The sequence below is a fragment of the Carettochelys insculpta genome, chromosome 6 (genome assembly GCF_033958435.1).
Source record: "Carettochelys insculpta isolate YL-2023 chromosome 6, ASM3395843v1, whole genome shotgun sequence".
Classification (NCBI taxonomy): Eukaryota; Metazoa; Chordata; order Testudines; family Carettochelyidae; genus Carettochelys; species Carettochelys insculpta.
The window spans coordinates 33,993,726-34,013,448 of record NC_134142.1 but is presented as its reverse complement, the minus strand read 5'-3'; the positions used below and the strand labels follow the sequence as shown (position 1 = coordinate 34,013,448).

The window sequence follows — 19,723 nt, the reverse complement described above, 5'->3', positions numbered from 1 at the left end:
TCTCTAGCCTCTCCCCATATGGGACCCGTTCCAAACCCCTAATCATCTTAGTTGCCCTTTTCTGAACCTTTTCTAATGCCAATATATCTTTTTTGAGGTGAGGAGACCACATCTGCACGCAGTACTCAAGATGTGGGCATACCATAGTTTTATATAGGAGAAGTATGATATCTTTTGTCTTATTATCTATCCCTTTTTTAATAATTCCTAACATCCTATTTGCTTTACTAACTGCTGCTGCACACTGCGTGGATGTCTTCAGAGAACTATCCACTATAACTCCAAGATCCCTTTCCTGATCTGTCGTAGCTAAATTTGACCCCATCATGTTGTACGTGTAATTTGGGTTATTTTTTCCAATGTGCATTACCTTACACTTACCCACGTTAAATTTCATTTGCCATTTTGCTGCCCAATCACTCAGTTTGCTGAGATCTTTTTGTAGTTCTTCACAATCCCTTTTGGTTTTGACTGTCCTGAACAACTTGGTGTCATCTGCAAACTTTGCCACCTCACTGCTTACCTCATTTTCTAGATCATTGATGAACAAGTTGAACAGGATCGGTCCCAGGACTGACCCCTGGGGAACACCACTAGTTACCCCCCTCCATTGTGAAAATTTACCATTTATTCCCACCCTTTGTTTTCTGTCTTTTAACCAATTCCCGATCCATGAAAGGATCTTTCCTCCTATCCCATGACCGCCTAATTTACATAAAAGCCTTTGGTGTGGGACCGTGTCAAAGGCTTTCTGGAAATCTAGGTATATTATGTCCACTGGGTGCCCCTTGTCCACATGTTTATTAACCCCTTCAAAGAATTCTAATAGATTAGTTAGACACGACTTCCCTCTGCAGAAACCATGCTGACTTTTGCCCAACAATTCGTGCTCTTCTACGTGCCTTGCAATTTTATTCTTTACTATTGTTTCTACATTTTAAAAATGATGCCACGAGGCCATAGCTTCTTGTTCTCTGAAGGTTTCAAATGTTTGTTCCCCAAATTCACATGTTGTTAATATTACCATGAAGTTAAGACTTTTCCCCCTTTGGTGTTGTGCTTTCTTTAACTGGTGGCTATAGTACTCTTATGTTAACATGAAAAATATAATGTTTTAAGCATTTATCGAATTAAAAACATTGTCTCCATAATGTATGCGAAGACTTTTTCTATGCAGATGTTTGCGTTCTTTTAATAACTTCATGATGAAGCCTTCAGTGGCTAACAAAAAAAAAAAAAAAAAAAAGTCTATCACATCTCACACATGGCATGCGTGAAGAAGATTTTGTTAATATTCCTGATCTCACATAAATTTAACAGTGGTATTTTAGCTGCCCGATCAAATGGTGTACATTTAAAATAATTTTAGATGGGGCATTCACTTGGTACTCTTAAATTTTAAAATCCCTTATTTAATCTATGATTTGGCATATGTGACAAAACTGAAACAACCCATGCTATGTTTGAAATATTACTTGCCGTAAATGTACTTCTGAGATGGAAAACATCTTTTGTCTTAAAATCCAGAAGAGTCAAATAACATCATAATGTTGAGTAGTGGCCGAGACAGGTCATATCCAATATTTTGGTTTGATTTGCATGTTACATTGCTTTTCCATGGGGTGTTTTTGTTTGTGTGTGGTTTTCATTCCTTGATTCCATTTATTTCATGCTTCCTTTTCTTATGCCTTCTAGGAGCCTGATTCCAAATTCACAGTTTCGCAGGTAAAATATTTTTCATAACTACCAGTATCTGAAACAATACTGAGAAGAGTTTGTGACGTTTTTGGTTTTTTTTAATTCCTTGGGGCTTGTCTACATGAAGACTCAGTGCATGATATGCTGGGGATGTGCCCACTTGTATCAGTTATACATTTATCCTTAAGATTTAATGGCACATACGTTAAAGTTATTTGTTTTTGTTCAAATATTTACATAAAATAACATACAAATGCTATTATGAGAAATGCAAAATACATTCTGTTTTTTCTTCTTAGGGGGTTGTTCGTTCTTTTGACAGTGTCTGTTAAAGACACATTTTGAAAGCAATTTGCAGTTCTAGGCTGCGTCTACGCAAGCATCCCCCTTTCAAAAGTGGGATGCTAATAAGACACTTTGGGACATGCTAATAAGGCACTGTAATGAATATGCAGTGCCTCATTAGCATAATGGCTCCTGCAGCACTTCAAAAGTGCCACCTTCGATTGCGTGCGGCTTGTCTACATGGGGTCCTTTTTGAAAGGACCCTGCACACTTCGAAATCCCCTTATTCCTATAACCAAATAGAAATAAGGGGATTTCAAAGTGTGCAGGGTCCTTTCGAAAAGGAACCCATGCAGATGAGCTGCACACATTAGAAGGCAGCACTTTTGCAGTGCTGCAGCTGTCATTATGCTAATGAGGTAATGCATATTCATTGCAGTGCCTCATTAGCATATCCCAAAGTGTCTCATTAGCATCCCCCTTTTGAAGGAGGGTGCTAGTGTAGACAGGGCCCTAGAGTTGATTCTTTTTGTTTATAATACAAACCATATAGCTGAGTTTGCTATACTCTGGTTTAAAAAAAAAAACCCTATCCATGAAGGCAGTGACCCCCAAATTACAAGGTTTGCTCCATAGGGAACATTGGAGGGGGTCACACAAAAGGCTCAGGCAACACCCCTGGGGTGGAGATGGTGCATCATGCTTCCAACCTCACTTTGCCCCCAGATCAGCTTTGCTCCTAACCCCATGCAGCCCCCAGTACTTCTTGGTCTTTGGGTCCAGACAAGCCTCCCTGCGAGGTGGGGAGGGATTGCTATGCTTCTTCCCCCTGCTCCATTCAGCCTCTGGTCCTGTATCACCTCCCATCTCCAGAATTTTCCTGCATCTCCAGTTACACTCCCAACTCCACCTTGAGCTTAAGCTCCACTACTAAAGAACCCATGGCTGTATAGTAATGGAGCAGGGGCATGGACTGATTACATTATTGTTAAGGGAGTAGGGGGTATGAAAGTAAAAGTTTATGCACTGCTACATTAATGTATCTTTACAAATTCATGTTAGGATAATTCTGAAAGTAGTAATAAAACATTAAGTGGGAAATTTGCTGTGCTTAATGTTGTAGCAAGTGATTAAAATTGGTGTTTGTTAAAACCTATATTTATTGCAAACTACATAGCATATATTTAAAAACTTGTAAGTTTTAGGTTTTATTGTGCAAACAGAAAAGCAAAAAATAGATTCCACATTAGAATTAAATAGGACATAGCAGTTACTGCTATAAGTTTCACAAAAAACATGCAGTTCTGTTGCACATTAAAGACTAACACTTCTTCAGATTATTCATGTAGACAGTTAGCTAGGGCTACCATATTTGAACTCTCAAAAAAGAAGACACCTTGAGAGGGAGTGTATCTGTATCTGTATCAGTATCTACCAACTCCTGTATGAATGGCTATGTCTACACGTGCCCCAAACTTCGAAATGGCCACGCAAATGGCCATTTCGAAGTTTACTAATGAAGCGCTGAAATGCATATTCAGCGCTTCATTAGCATGCGGGCTGCCGAGGCGCTTCGAAATTGACGCGCCTTGCCGCCGCGCCGCGCGTCCAGACGGGGCTCCTTTTTGAAAGGACCCCGCCTGCTTCGAAGTCCCCTTATTCCCATGAGCTCATGGGAATAAGGGGACTTCAAAGTAGGCAGCATCCTTTCGAAACGGAGTCCCGTCTGGACGCTCAGCGCGGCGGCAAGGCGTGTCAATTTCGAAGCGCCGCTGCCGCCCGCATGCTAATGAAGCGCTGAATATGCATTTCAGCCCTTCATTAGTAAACTTCAAAATGGCCATTTGCGTGGCCATTTCGAAGTTTGGGGCACGTGTAGACACGGCCCGTGTGTTACAGTTCCCCTCAGGGCTATCTTCTTTTCTTGAAAGTTCAAATATGATAATCCTAAATTAGAATCTGGGGTTTATGTAGCAGAGGAAGGGGCAGGAAGGAAGGAGGAAAAGGAAGGGTGTTATCTTTCACTAGTAGGACCAGTAAATGAAGCAAATTAGGTTAAGTAGTATTTCAATATCAAAGGTGGGGAAATTACCCTTGTAATGCATAAGATAGTTGAGATCTCCAGTAAGGCCTAATTTAAATGTGTCATATTTTCAAATGAATTTCAGTTCAGATGTTTCCCTCTGTAATCTTGTGATAGAACAGTAGGTATCTGAACTTAACATATTGGAAGAAAAGCAGTGCTTCTCTATATAGCTGGGATGTTGAACAAATATCCCTTGCTTTCTTTGGATCTTCTATAATACTTATCACTGTAGTATCTACCTTATTATCACACTTCTTATTGACAGTGGGGGCCTAATCCTACAAAGGTCTAAGCATGGTCTTAGGCACTGAGCAACTCCTACTGAAGTAATTCAGAGCTGATGCAACTCAGACACAGTCATGAAGCGTTAAGCGTCTCACAAACCAATGCTGTAGGTGAATAAAACCAGATTCTATTCCATTGTGTATATGAAAATTGGTTACAATTACCTGTTTTGATAAAGAGAGGTATACTTTCAGTTTTCTCTTCTGAAGAGTCAGTAACCAAGTATAATAGTTCTGACAAAGCCCTGTAAATTGGGTAATAGTAGATTATTTGAAAGATGATATTTTCACATGCCCAACTATATTTTTTCCAAAATAGTCTTTTCCCCTTTCTTGCTTATACCATTAGCATGTTTGTACATTTATTATTTAATTTGAAAATTCTTATGCTTCCTTTTGGTTCAGTGGTTCTCAAACTGTGGATCAGGACCCCACAATGGGTTGCGACCCCCCCCCCCCCCCGTCCTTGAAGAGAGTTGCCAGGGCCGATTTAGATTCTTTAAGGTCCAGGGCTAAAGCCCCACTGCCCAGGGCCAAAGCCCACGGGCTTCAGCCCTAGATGGCAGGAGTCAGGTTCCAGGCTGAAGCCTTGAGCTTCCGCTGTGTCTTCCCTTCCTAGAGCAGTGAGGATGGGGCAGCTTCAGTCTCCCTGTCCTGGGGTAATTTAGTAATTTCTCTTGTCGGAAGGGGTTGCAGTGCAATGAAGTTTGATAGTCCCTGCTTTAGTTAACTAGAGGGTCGAAGTGATTGTGTTGCAGTCTGTGTACATTTTTGGAGTAGGAGCACACACACAAACACACAACTTTGTTATATACAGGCAACAGCATTGGATTTATTCAGTATTTTTCTCCTCTAATGGACCTTGCATGATTAACAGAGAACAAGAATTGTGGATCCTTCTCTTGTTTCCCAAGATAAAGGGAATGTGTATACGGATTTTTTTTTTTAATTCCATATTTGGTTACATTCCACCTATTTCTGCTTTTATCAAAACTCTGATTACTGAAGCAGTGCCATAAGCAATAATCTGATCCGAAGTCTTGATGTGTAGGTAGGTCATAGCATGCAATTTTTAAGATGATTTTTGTCTATATAATACCCAATCAGTAGTTTAACGTGGGGACACAGCCTAAAGGGCCGTAACTTTCTACACGCTGACTGGTAACGACAAAAGGATACTTGCAGCTTTTTTAAAGAAGCTGCCTAGTGCTTCTTGTTGGTGAAGAGGAATGAAGATGCCCATACCTACACTAAAATTGGCTTCTTTCAGCAATTGGTATAGTTGCAAATAGGAAAGCTGCAATTTTCATGGCAGAGCACTACAAAGCAGCCTTTCTTATGTACACAAGGAGTTGGCATTGGTTCAACTATACTCTTAGCTCCAATTTCAGGCTAAATTGGACATCAGAAATACGCACTATCACAAAGATAAATATGGCATGGAAATAAAATACTCCTGGGTCTTTATGAAAAATTGTAAAGGTTAGATTAACTTTTAACTTCAAATTCTGAATGAAAATTAAAGGTCAACACCAAAATTACAGGTTAGGAAGCTATATTAAAGAAATAGACCTGGATTACATTAGATTTGCCTAGATTCAAATTGCTCTGTTCTGTTCATTTCTTCTATGACTATGAACAGATTTCTAAATGTGTTGGAACTGGCTGTTTAGTTGCATTCTGTTGTCCCAGCTCCAAATTGCACTAAAATACATTTTCCTATTATTTCTTTTCTATGTAAACCATACTGTAATTGCCCGAGTGAGATCCTGTAATGCAAATATGAAAGCAGATGGTCTGTGCAATCACAAATGAGGACAAGTGTCTGAGTCACTTTACTAAAATGTGGTCCACACTATGAAAAGTTTGAGGTTCTTTCTATAGCAGGACCTCCACTCTTTCTGGATTAAAAAATATCCTTGTGTGTTTGACCCATTTGATTTCATTAGGAGAAGAATTAACCTTGGTATTTCTCATTTGCAAACATTAAGCATGCTTTGAAAATTATCCTTTTAGGCCAGTGTCATGGATGAAATAAATCTGATTATTCTAATAAGAAATCTCATTCTACGATGTTTATGGAGGTCTGTTCTGTGTTTGAAAGAAAGTCAGTGATTGATCCTGCAGTCTCTTTTATCATTTTAGGCCTGTGTTTATTAAGTTATTAAGAAGGCAACTGGCTCTGCAATGTTAGTTCTCCAGTGTTTTTACGCAGCTACCGAAACTTCCCTTGATTTGATAGGTGAAACAGCTGACGCTGAGCTCTTCATACAAATAATCCTTAATCAATTTACCATTCCTTGGGTAATTTATCACTTAATATAATTCTCCAGGTTATTCACTTGGGCTGTTTGCCTGTCAAGTTTACCTTCCAGTGCTGCAATGGTATTGTGCATTTGGTTAGACTTCGGGTGGTAGTAGCTTACCTATTTTGTAGTGCTGATATTCTGAAGTAAGATTTGGATTCTCCTTTTTAAAGGCTACAGGCACTGAAACTGAATAGTATTTTGTTATCATTTAAGAGCCCTTCTTGACAAATTATTTCTGGCTAGGGCAACGTTTCCCAAACTAATTTGGCCACGAAACACTTTTTGGGCTTGGAATATATTGACAGAACTCATACATGCTGGTCTTGGGGCCGGTGATGTCCTACTGAATAATTGCTGCACATAATGATCAAAAGTTGATTTAAGAGTTAGATTTTTTAATGTCTTTTATTTTAAAAAGAATAAAAAATAATTAGAGAAAACCATCTGAATGAACAACTAATGTCCTCCTGATAGGAGGATGGTTAGCAACCCTATAATTAAGTATAAAACTTAAAAAATATGTAAAAACCAAAAACAAAACATCAATATAACAGCCAAAAGAAGTTTGAATAGTAACAGAGAGAAAGCCGTGCTAGTCTATACACTATCAAAACAAAAAGCAGTCAAGTAGCACTTTATAAAGACTAGCAAAATAGTTTATTAGGTGAGCTTTCGTGGGACAGACCCACTTCTTCAGACTGTATCCAGACCAGAACAGACTCAATATTTAAGACACAGAGAACCAAAAACAGTGAGCAAGGAGGACAAATCAGAAGAAGATAATCAAGCTGAGCAAATCAGAGAGTGGAGGGGTGGGGGGGAAGATCAAGAATTAGATTGAATCAAGTATGCAGATGAGCCCCTATAGTGACTCAGAAAGTTCCCATCACGATTTAAACCATGTGTTAATGTTCCGAATTTGAATATAAATGTCAGTTCGTCCACTTCTGTTTCTAAAAAGGAGCGATAATTTCTCTTCATTAACACACATACCTTGAGGTCATTGACAGAATGCCCCATTCCATTAAAATGTTGACTAACTGGTTTGTGGAGCTGGAGTGTTTTGATGTCTGTTTTGTGCCCGTTGACCCTTTGTCTAAGGGAGTTAGAAGTCTGTCCAATATACAAAGCATCTGGGCACTGTTGGCACATGATGGCATATATGATGTTAGTAGAGGAGCATGAGAAAGTGCCCGTGATTCTGTGAGTAACCTGGTTAGGTCCAGTGACGGTATTTCCAGAGAAGATATGTGGACAAAGCTGGCAGCGGGCTTTGTTGCAGGGAAAGGTTCCAGGACTGGTGTTCCTGGGGTATAGGCTGTGGCTGTTAGTAAGGATCCTCATGAGTTTGGGAGGTTGTCTGTAGGAGAGAACAGGCATGTCACCCGGGGCCTTCTGGAGTGTAGCATCCTGATTTAAGGATAGGTTGTAGGTCTTTAATATTCGTTGCAGTGGTCTGAGTTGGGGGCTGTAGGTGATGACCAAGAACAGAACACCACTGGTCATCACCTACAGCCCCCAACTCAGACCACTGCAACGAATTATTAAAGACCTATAACCTATCCTGAATCAGGATGCTACACTCCAGAAGGCCCCGGGTGACATGCCTGTTCTCTCCTACAGACAACCTCCCAAACTCATGAGGATCCTTACTAACAGCCACAGCCTATACCCCAGGAACACCAGTCCTGGAACCTTTCCCTGCAACAAAGCCCGCTGCCAGCTTTGTCCACATATCTTCTCTGGAAATACCATCACTGGACCTAACCAGGTTACTCACAGAATCACGGGCACTTTCTCATGCTCCTCTACGAACATCATATATGCCATCATGTGCCAACAATGCCCAGATGCTTTGTATATTGGACAGACTTCTAACTCCCTTAGACAAAGGGTCAACGGGCACAAAACAGACATCAAAACACTCCAGCTCCACAAACCAGTTAGTCAACATTTTAATGGAATGGGGCATTCTGTCAATGACCTCAAGGTATGTGTGTTAATGAAGAGAAATTATCGCTCCTTTTTAGAAAGAGAAGTGGACGAACTGACATTTATATTCAAATTCGGAACATTAACACATGGTTTAAATCGTGATGGGAACTTTCTGAGTCACTATAGGGGCTCATCTGCATACTTGACTCAGTCTAATTCTTGATCTTCCCCCCCCCCCACCCCTCCACTCTCTGATTTGCTCAGCTTGATTTATCTTTTTCTGATTTGTCCTCCTTGCTCACTGTTTTTGGTTCTCTGTGTCTTAAATATTGAGTCTGTTCTGGTCTGGATATAGTCTGAAGAAGTGGGTCTGTCCCACGAAAGCTCACCTAATAAACTATTTTGCTAGTCTTTAAAGTGCTACTTGACTGCTTTTTGTTTTAAAAGAAGTTTTGGTTAGTGTTGTTCTTTTGCACAAAAATTGAAAGGACAATATTGTTCAAAAAAGGACTGTGTCCTTCCTTAAAGCTTAAAAAAACTTTTTTATGAAAAAGAAATGCAAAACAAATTAGGTATGGAAAAAATATTTTTAAATTCCTGTTTTTGTTATTTTTATGGAAAACTACTGAAAAATAAAAATAAGTAATATTTGACATTTTTTATAGAAAGAATGTTTTTGTGTTTCTGTTTTGGCATGAATCTCACAACAACTACACTATCATGAATGTGTTGTAAATATTAATATACCTACAATCTAAATATTGAAATACCTTATTTTTGATAGTCATAATTTCTTTAATATTTTAGAAGGAAAAATATCGCTAGCATCTAAATTTTTTCATGGAACGCCTATTCACATCGCGGGGAATGCCAGTGTTCTGCGGAACATAGTTCAGGAAACACTGTCCTAGGGTAAGATTCATAGGACCGTGATTTGCTTTCTTCTCTTATAATGATGTGTCTAAGGGAAAACTGACTGACTGGTGATTTGGAACTGAGCCTGGAACCTCAAACAGTTGCTTTCTCCAAAGACCAGTTCTAATGTTTGGAATGCATAGTGCATAAATTTCTGCCACATGAATCAGTTGGTCAAATCACTATCTTTATCTACCCAAACAAAATATAAAATATGAAAACAAAAAAGCAGTAGACTAGCATGACTCCCTCTCTGTTAATATAAAATATGAAGGAATTTTAAAAAGCTAAAAACCTACTAAAATTGAATGTGTGTTAGATTCCTTTCCAATATTTAAAGTATATTTAGTTTATTTGATTTGTCCTTATTTAGGCTGCTTGGATTTTGAAAACACGAGCTCTAACAGAAATGGTTTATGTGGATGAAATTGATGTAGATCAGGAAGGAATAGCAGAGATGACGCTTGATGAAAATGCCATTGCTCAAGTTGCACGTAAGTACAGATTTGCATCATTTTAATACATTTAGGCAAAAATTCTTTACAGTATACAAAGTTATAAGGACGAGTTTAATGTTGACTTTTTTTTTTTTTTTTTAAGGCACTATCACAGTGTGGATGTGTCTACATTTGGCCAAAATTTTGAAAGGGCCAAATCGGAGAATACTAATGAGGAGCTGAAATGAATGTTCAGTGCCTCATTAGTATACTGCCGGCCGCAGCACTTCGAAAGTGCTGTTTTTGGATCGTGCGGGGCTCATCTACATGGAGCCCGTTTCGAAAGGATCCTGCAAATGTCAAAAATCCCCTTATTCCTGTCAGTTGATCCTATCACTTTTGAAGTGCCATGGCCAGCAGCATGCTAATGAGGTGCTGAATATTAATTTCAGTACCTCATTGTATTCTCCGATCTGGCCATTAACATGGCCCTTTTGAAATTTTGGCCAAGCGTAGACACAGCCTGTAAGAACTGTGTAATAAATAGAACATGACATTATAAAAGGTACATTGAGATTCAGCAGAAAGCAAATAGTTTTGTTTACTCACTTGACAGTTTAGGCTTAGCCCATCTCTAGGTCTAGTCTCTGTCCCTTTCTGGGCTTCCTCCACCTGTCTCTCTCAGAATTCCTCACCGTGCCTTTCTCAACAAGGAGTCATTATGTAAACATATAGTCAGCCTAATTAAAAGGAGGACTGAAAAGGAGGAGACTTTCCAGCTAGTACTTCAGGGAAAAGCTGTTGCTGTCTAATAGATGTGATTTATATCATGCAAGCAAACTTTAAGCAAGCTGTATACAAAATAAAAAGTAGATTCCAATATAGGCGTTTTCAGGAGGCCCTCTAATAAATGAATGGTGGACACCCAGCCTCAGATGCATCTGATGAAATGGGTCTTTGCCCATGAAAGCTTATGCTCCAAAATATGTTAATCTATAAGGTGCCACAGGACTTCTTGTTTTTGAAGATAGACTAACACGGTTACCTCTCTGATAGTTACAACAGTCAATAGCTGTTTTTTTTCTGGATGCCCCAAGGAAACATCACAATGTCAAAATTGGACTGTAAGGTACCTGGCTCAAGGATCAGGTCTTCTTTTTAAGTACTATGCAAACTTAGGGTGCTATATACAAATGTTAAGTGGTAATACTCTTATTTTATAGGCCCAGGAACTTCTTTGAAACTCCCTGGAACCAGTCAGGGTGGAGGTCCCAGTCCAGCTGTTAGGTATGCCTTTTTTATGTATGGCAGCTTTAACTTGTACATATATTAAATTTAGGATCAATGCATTAATATAACATTAAGGTTAACAAATTATAAAATTTTAGGTTTAAATGTTCAGCTTTCCTGTTTTGATAAATTTCTGGAAATACCACTTCTGCCATAGTGTGGTCCTGCCCTATATCTTCTCAAGTCATCCTGGAGTAGAAGGTTAAATTAAGATATGCATTCACTGCCATCAACTTTGCTCACCCCTAATGAGGGGCAGGAGTGCCTTTGCCAATGCAGGTGCCTTTTGAGTTAGATTTAGCACGTCCCTACTAGGTGCACTAAATCAAACTCTGGAATATTGATTGTAGCAGTGTTGAGTTTCCTGGAAGTGTAGACCTAGCTATAGTATCTCGTTAATTCCCCAGCTTCTCCTCTTTATGGACTAGTCAGCCTAGCTTCGATACCTAGAAAGATACTGGGATAAGTTTAACAATCTATATGTAATCTCCTGTAGGATAATAGGATAAGTAACATTTATCAAAAATAAATCATGTTAAACCAATTTAATTTTTTTCTTCGTCTGCATTACTAACCTAGAATGTATGGGGGGAAGCAGTAAACACAATGTATTGATTTTAATAGAGCTTTTGAGACAGTCCCATACAATATTCTCATAAGCAAACTAGAGAAACATGGACAGACTTACTACAGGTTCAGTCTCTTAAATCTGGAATTCTCTCATCCAGCAACACCCGTCATCTGGCACGTCCATGGATGTTGCAGGATCAGAGACTCCTGTGGCTGGGGCAGGAGCTGCATCGATGGGCTGGGGGTGGGGGCCATAGCAGTGGCCAGCAGCCTGGTCTGGGCCAGATCTGGATTGCCCGCTGGCCCTGCTGCAGCATGGGGCAGTGGAGTAGAGCTCCTGCTGGATCACCGGACTGGCGTCAGAGCCCCTGATAGAGCCCCCACAGAAGGAGGGAGCGGAAGCCAGCACCCTGGTGACTGGAGAGCCGGTGGTGAACACCAGGGCCCCAGAATCTGGAGAGCCAGCCAGAGAGCTGCAGGGAGTCAGCTGTGGAGCTACAGAGCCAGGAGTGTCCAGGGAACTGCAGAGACAGGGAGCCAGCAGGGAAGTCTTGAAAGTGGCTGGGCCTGGAGGATAGAGGGGAAGCTCCGAGGGCATTGACCACCCCTCGTCCTGCAAAATCCTTTGTCTGCGACTGCTCAGATTCCAGCAGTCCTGGAAAATGTAGGTGCAAACTCTATAATGTGAATAAATGGTTAAAAGTCTACACTCAACTAAACCCTGACCAGTTGTTTGCTGCCAAACTGGAAGGATATATGTATCTAACGGGTCCCTTAGAGGTTCGTCCTGTGTTTGGTATTGGCCATATTTTAATGACTTGGCTAAAGGAATCGAGAGTGTGTGTATAAAATCTGCAGACTAAATCAAACTGAGAGAGGTTGCAAGCACTTTGGAAGATTAGCATTCAAAGCAACCTTGAGAAATTAGAGAATTGATCTCAGCTCAACAGGATGAAATTCAATAAGGACAAGTGCAATTACTCCGCTTACAAGGGGAAAAAAAACAAAACAAAATGCACAGCGACAGAAGTACTGCTGCAAAGGATTGGGGGTTATAATGGAGCGCACGCTGATTTTCAACCAACAGTGTGATATGGTTTTGAAAAAGATTAATATCATCTGGGATGTATTAATTACCTCTCATGTAAAGCATAGGAGGTAATTGTCCCACTCTGCTCAGCATTGGTGAACTCTCAGCTGGAGTAGAGCATTCAGTTCTAGGCACCATACGTTAAGAAAGCTGTGAGCAAATTAGAGGAGGTCCAGAGAGAGCAACAAAAATGATAAAAATTTTAGGAAAAAGTAACCTATGAGGAAAGGATAAAAATCTGGGTGTGTTTAGTCTTGACAAAAGAAGACTGTCGGTGGTATGATAAGTCTTCAACTATAAATAGCTGTTGTAAAGAAGGCAATAATCTATTGTGTTCAATGTCCACAACAGATGTTGTGGACCTAATATGCAGCAGATGATGATATTTAAATTAGATACTAGCAGACGTACCAGGCTTTGCTCAGGTCCTTAACTAAAGGTTTTTTTCCTGCTAGTGGCCTCGCCCCACCTGTCCCTGTGGGCAGACGTGGGTCAGGCTGTGGATCCCTGTCACTGTCCTGAGAGGATGGGTAGCTAGTTTGGGCCATGGTTCCCGGCTTCCCTTCCCTGTCCCCAGGTTGGGGGACTGCTTTGGGTTGCAGCTTCTAGCCCCACCACTTGTTCTCTCATGGCAGGGCTGGTGTGGGCCTCAGATTCCAGCCACCGTACCTGTACCAGGCAGGTGGTCATCCAAATCAGGCATCCAGCTCCCAGCCCAGGCTTGAGATCTGGGGGTAGGGGGCATGGCGGCCCCAGCATAAGCTGGGGCTGGGCTGTTTGCTCCAGCATGAGCTCCATAGTGGGTGAGCGGCCTGTGGGGGCTGGGCAATGGTGCTGGGCGCAGCCTGAGTTACAGATAATGGGGGGACGGGGGAAATACGGTAGCTGGACCTGTGCTGCCATGCTGTACCCAGCTCTGCCCTGAGCTTTGGAGTGATCTAAAGGGGCCTGGGCCAGGCTGCAGCCTGAGCTCCAGGGTAAGCTGGGGTAGGGCCTAGCACTGACCCTGGGGTGAGCTGAGCCTGGCCCCAGTTCCAGAGTGGCAGGGGGAGGCCAGGGCCACAGTCTTGTGCCTGGCCCCAGCCAGAGCAATGTGTGGGAGGTTGGGGCCACAGCTCTTTTTTCCAGTCTCGGTCAGAGTGGCGGGGGAGGCCAGGCATGGGGTCACAGTTGCAGCTCTTTTCCCTGGCCCTGGCCAGGGTGACAGCGTGCAGGGAGGCAAAGGTAGGTGAGGGAGGCCATTATGCCCAGCCCCAGTGAGAGCAGCAAGGGTGGGGCTGCATTGGGACACTTTCCCCTGCCCCACCATAAGCTGGGGCGGGGGCAGGAGGGACAGGGCTGGGTTCCCTGGACCCAGCATCTTTAGGTTTTCGACTGTGGGGGCTTGTGGGAGAGCATCATGGCTCACCCAGTGAGTGCAGAATGGGGCACTTACCCATCCAAAGGCAGGCAGGGTCAAGAGCCCTGTTTGCATATGGCCACTGTTTTTCTGCTGTAGCTGCCCCCAGTGGTCACTCTGCAGTATTGTTGTTCCCCATGCTCACTGCCCCCAGTGGTGGTGATGGCATCCCTCCTCTCAGCATCTTTCTGTGTTCTGGGAAATCCTGGGATTTTCAGCATTCCCAACTTTCCAGGCAACACCAAACCCTGACCTTTAAGTTAGGATAAGAGGAAGCTGCATGCCAAATGTCGTGGGTGTAGCTCATAGTTTAAGGGGAGTTCTTGAACAAACATAGCACTGCAGACACACACTAAAATATATAGCAGATTAGGAAAAGCTTTCTAACTGGAAGTGTGGTTAAACTCTGGAATAAACTTCCAAGAGAAGTTGTGGAATCCTTATCCTTGCAAGTTTTTAAGAGTAGGTTAGACCAGTGGTGGCAACCTGCGGTTCACCAGGGTAATCCACTGGCAGGCTGCAAGACATTTTGTGGACGTTGATCATCTGCAGGTACGGCCCCCCCCTGCAGCTTCCAGTTGTCACAATTCATCCTTCCCAGACAGTGGGAGCTGCAGTAATTTTTGGGCCACAGAGACCTGTCAGGGATAGTCAAAGTTCACGTGGTCTTTTCTCAGTCTAGAGGGCTAGAGTAGAAAAGCTCTTGGGTCCCTTCCAGCTGTACATCTCTATGATTCTGTGAACACATTGCCTTCATCTGCTCTTCATTTTAACATTTATTATCTTAGGCCAGTGACTCAGTCAGGAAGACCTATCACAGGTTTTGTGCGACCTAGCACACAAAGTGGACGACCAGGCACTATGGAACAGGCTATAAGAACCCCTAGAACTGCTCATACTGCTCGCCCAATTACTAGTGCCTCTGGAAGATATGTCAGACTAGGAACGGTGAGTAGCTTGACTTTACTACTGTGAAGGAAGGGTTTTTCTTCTATGATGATCTAGTTGATCTTAAAATTACATATGAAAAAATCAAAGTTGGAGAAGTTAGTTCAAATTTTATAAAGTGAATATCCTTTTATTCACGTTATTTCAGTATATAGAGCTTGACTATCAGACCTTACTTTTTAAATCCCTTGTGCTTAAATATGCATAAAATATATGCAAACCGAAAATATCACAAAGAAAATTCTGCAGTCCTGATTCTTCACTCAGCGATGTCTTTGAAGAAAACTGTTGATTTCAACAAAAGCACGATAGAGCCCTCTCCAAGTTTTCCACTTTTCTTTTTTGCACTGTTTGAGAGCCATAGTTTCTCTCTGAAATCACCAGTGAGTTACCAAGATTAAATCTGACTGGCTTATACTGTGTTAGTGAAATCACCAGTAGTATGTCTGGTTTGAAGGCATAATTTGTACTAGGTTTGTTTGTTTGTAGGCAAAATATGTTGTTGAACTTCTGCTATATATGCATAGCACATAAAGTCATTGCACAAAAAGAGTCTTTTTAAAAATCACATACTGTACTGTTGTAATTCATGGTTATTTTTTCCATTGAAGGTTGGTTGGTTTGTTTGCTTTTTTTTAATCTGGGTTCGTTCTGTTTAACCTTTTTTTTTTTTTCCCCCCAGGCCTCTATGCTCACAAATCCAGAGGGTCCATTCATAAACTTGTCTAGATTGAATTTGGGAAAATATGCTCAAAAACCAAAGTTAGCAAAGGTATGTGACTCTTTGGGTCAAGGTTCTGCTATATTTAATATCACTTAAATTGTTAATTTAGCTTTAGTCTTTCACTTCTAAATTTTTAGGAACCTTTCCAGCTCAACAACTGCTGGACTATGGGGGTGCCACAGTCTCAAGTTTCAGCAGCTGAGGATGCTGCTTACTACTCAGAGAAGGGACTGCGCTGCTGTTAGCAGTCATAACACATTATAGCAGTGAGAAATACCTATTTCAGTCCTCAAGTCTGTAATACTGTGGTAAACTGTCACTTGGGCAACAGACTTGTCTTCTAAATGCAGAAATGAAGATTCCAGCAAAAATAATAGGGGTCTTAGTTGCCCTAATATGGGGTCAGCTATTTTCCCCCATCTGATTTAGATGAGGAAGGTTATGTTTGTTTTCTTGTTTAAAATAAACCTCTCTATATGAGCACTGATATTGTACTCTGACACCTTTGTGCCCATCAAGAAAAGTCTCAAAGACTGTTTAAACTAAAGCCTCCCCTGTTTATCCCTCTTACCATATCTAAAGAAATTTCAGGGAGGGAAGGTTTTCATGGCCTTCTGGAGAACCTTAGGTCTTTCCCATATTATACCCCAATGAATGGAGCTGGAAGACCTCTCACCAATACATTTGTCTGTTCCTTTCAAGATCTAAGATTAATAACCTCTAACCGGCTGTTCAGCCCCCGTAACAAGAGATGAATATGTCCAGTATAAGACATCAGCAGTTCATTTATGTGAGCTCATTCCCTCCCTCCTGATCCAAGCTGCATAAGCCCTTGTATGTGGGCAGCAGCCTAACATAGTAGGGCCCAAGTACCTTCTGCTTAGATTCTAAACACGAAATAGAGACTTCAGAATCTGAGACCATAGGGCTGTATGCACACAAAATATATTTTTTTATAATTCTGTTTAATAAAGCTCCTTTGAAAATAAATAAATGAGAAGTCCACATATCCATTCTATACTATTGTAAAGAAAACATTTGCATACATTTGTAATCTTAGGGAGAAAACTGATGTTATTTTAAGGTGTACATATGCTTGGTCCACAAATATTAGCACCCTGAGTTGAACTGGCAAACATTTGTGAAGAGGTAATATTGAGTGAAAATCATTAAAAGGAGGCACTGAACACACAGAAGCCATCATTATATTATGTTAGTAGAACATGCAGTTACTTTCAAGTAGTATTACATCCACTAATGGCTCTTGAACCATGCATGCATGCAAGATGGACAAAAGGCAAAAAAATACCTTGTTTGGTCTCCAAGAAGAGAATTTTGTGGGTGAATGTGGAGTATGAATAAGAGTCTACACCGTAGATCTTTTTAAAAAAATGGTTTAAAGTTTTTGGATTTTTTTCCCTTGCTTTCAAGGCATGACTGACTTTCCTTCTTCATATTTTTCCACTAGCAGTCAGTTTAGGTCTTGTGATTGACAGCCAGATAAACTGGGTATTGGTGTGCCTTCTGTCGCAAATGTAACTCTGAGGTGATTTTGTTTCATGTTTTTCATTGGGTGACCTCTCAGCTGAGTGTCCCTATAAGAGTGCCAGTTGTATTGCTGGTGTATTTATGTGGATACCTGCGTGCAAGGAAGTGCATTGATCCTCACGGTTCACTTTGCATAGGCCACTGAAAGGCTATCCATGCTGATTCCCTTCTGACCTCAACTGTATTTGACTAGTGACCTGTAGGTGGAAGTTCCTTTTTTTGAAACATGCTGTGGTGAGCGTTGCACATCTGTCTTTTAATCTGCTAAAGGGAATCAGCCTATCTAGGACTGCAAATAATATAGACTTAATGGTTCATTGTTATACAAAAATAAACCTATCTTTGTAAATGTTTTAAATGGAATATATGTGGGCAGTCCCTGATGCCTTGGCAGGGAAGGATTTCTCCTGAACATGGAATTCTCTTTTCTTCTAAGCTTAAGACACTTAAACAAAAATTTCCTTAAAATGATGTGACAGACTTTTTAATGAATCAGATTGTGTTCTGTTTACGAATATGTGTTTACTGCAACTGACTGTGCAGGTTCAGAAACTGTACATCCAGATGTATAGTTAGGTTGCTTGCATACTTGTACGACACCTTAAGTATAAGTAATAACATCCATAGAATTACAGAAATGAAGCACTGGAGGTGTTCTCAAAAAGGCCATCTATTTCAAAATCTGCACTGAGGCAACATAAGTACTGTCTAGACCACTCCTGACTGGTATACGCCTAACTTGTTGTTTCAACTTTCAGTGACTGAGATTTTACAATTGTTCAGTGGTTAACTAACAACCATTACAGTTGGGAAGTTTCTACTAACGTCTAACCAAAATCTCTTTTGCTGCAATTTAAGATCATTACTCCTTGTCCTAACCTCAGTGGCCTAGGAGAACAGTTTATCACCCTTCTTTTTATAACAGCCTTGTACGTACTTGAATATTATGTCCTCCTTCTGTCTTTTCCAGAAGAAACAAACCTATTTTTTTTAGTCTTTCCTTGCAAGTGTTGTTTTTTAGTCTTTGAATCTTCTCTGATTTGTCTACATCTTTCCTGAAATGAGTTGTCCAGAACTGGACACAATATTGTAATCAGAGGCCTTCTCAGTGCTGAATGGAAGAATTACTTGTCCTGCTTGCAACACTCCTGAATTCCACAATGTTGTTTTGCTTTTTTTTTTTGCAACAGCATTACATAGGTAGTTTGTGATCCACATTCACACATTCAAATGTGCACACATTTTGTAAACAGCATCTCTTGAAAACTTAGCATAGTTTTCAAAATCTGAAGTAAATCATTGCTTTCAGCTCACAAGAGGTTTAGGCTAATGAATCTTGCTAGATAAATGCACAGTACACAGTTAATGTTAGAAAAATAGTATATGTCATTAATATTTCTCATAGAGAGTAAGACTGAGTTAAAATGTTTAGCTTTACCATTTCTTTTAAGAAGACAGCATTGACACTGAAGTCAAAGCATGATGAAGTTTAAGATCCTCTTTTCATTTTTGGGGTAAGGTTTGTAGCTTAAAGTTGTAAAACTCTGAGCTGTCACTTCTCTTGGGTATAAGAGCTGATTAGTCTCAATCATTAAGTTTTCAAATGTAACCTATGTAACCATGTGATCTTATCCTTGCCCTCACTGTATTTCTCCTTCTCTCATTTGTTGGTGAAATTTACTTTAAAAACAATGAGGAGTCCTTTGGCATATTAAAGACTAACAAATGTAGTTGAGCATAAGCTTTTGTAGCCTGAAGCCTTTGAAAGCTTATGTCCAATTCAATTTGTTGCTCTCTAAGGTGCCACAAGACTCCTCGTTATTTTTGCTGAAACAGACTAACAAACGTCTGAAAACTTTCATTTTAAATTATAAACTTTGTGGCATGGGCCATGCCTTCCTATGTGTTATAGAATACAAGAATAGACATATTCAGTCATATAGGCCATCTAATCCTATATCCTCTTTCCAAATAGTGGCCAGCAGCAGTTGTTTCTGAGTAAGGTGCAGGAAACCATATAGAAAACAGTATACTTTAAATGTCTACAAGCAATGGTTTCGTCTAAATTTCAGTGTCCTCGAGGTTGATTTATGTCCAAAAGGAGAAGGATTTATATCCCTTTCAAAACTTACTTTTAAATAAATGCAGGTTGAACCTCTTTAGTCCAGCATCCTTGGGACCAGACTGGTGCTAAACGAGAATTTG

The 19,723-nt window shown here is 40.7% G+C and overlaps 1 protein-coding gene across 5 annotated transcripts in view; it reads left to right on the top strand.

The window, feature by feature from the left end:
• Positions 1 to 19,723, top strand: part of TTC8 (tetratricopeptide repeat domain 8) — a 65,420-nt gene that overhangs the window by 12,373 nt on the left and 33,324 nt on the right. For 2 of the 5 annotated variants that reach the window (XM_074998763.1, XM_074998764.1), the window contains exons 2-6: positions 1,696 to 1,725; positions 9,886 to 10,006; positions 11,173 to 11,236; positions 15,087 to 15,246; positions 15,929 to 16,018. In XM_074998763.1, the coding sequence (XP_074854864.1) occupies positions 1,696 to 1,725; positions 9,886 to 10,006; positions 11,173 to 11,236; positions 15,087 to 15,246; positions 15,929 to 16,018 (465 nt within the window). Of the gene's footprint in view, positions 1 to 95; positions 163 to 1,695; positions 1,726 to 4,426; positions 4,461 to 9,407; positions 9,510 to 9,885; positions 10,007 to 11,172; positions 11,237 to 15,086; positions 15,247 to 15,928; positions 16,019 to 19,723 lie in introns of those variants that run through there. The other 3 variants (XM_074998765.1, XM_074998766.1, XM_074998767.1) reach the window with 3 other exon arrangements.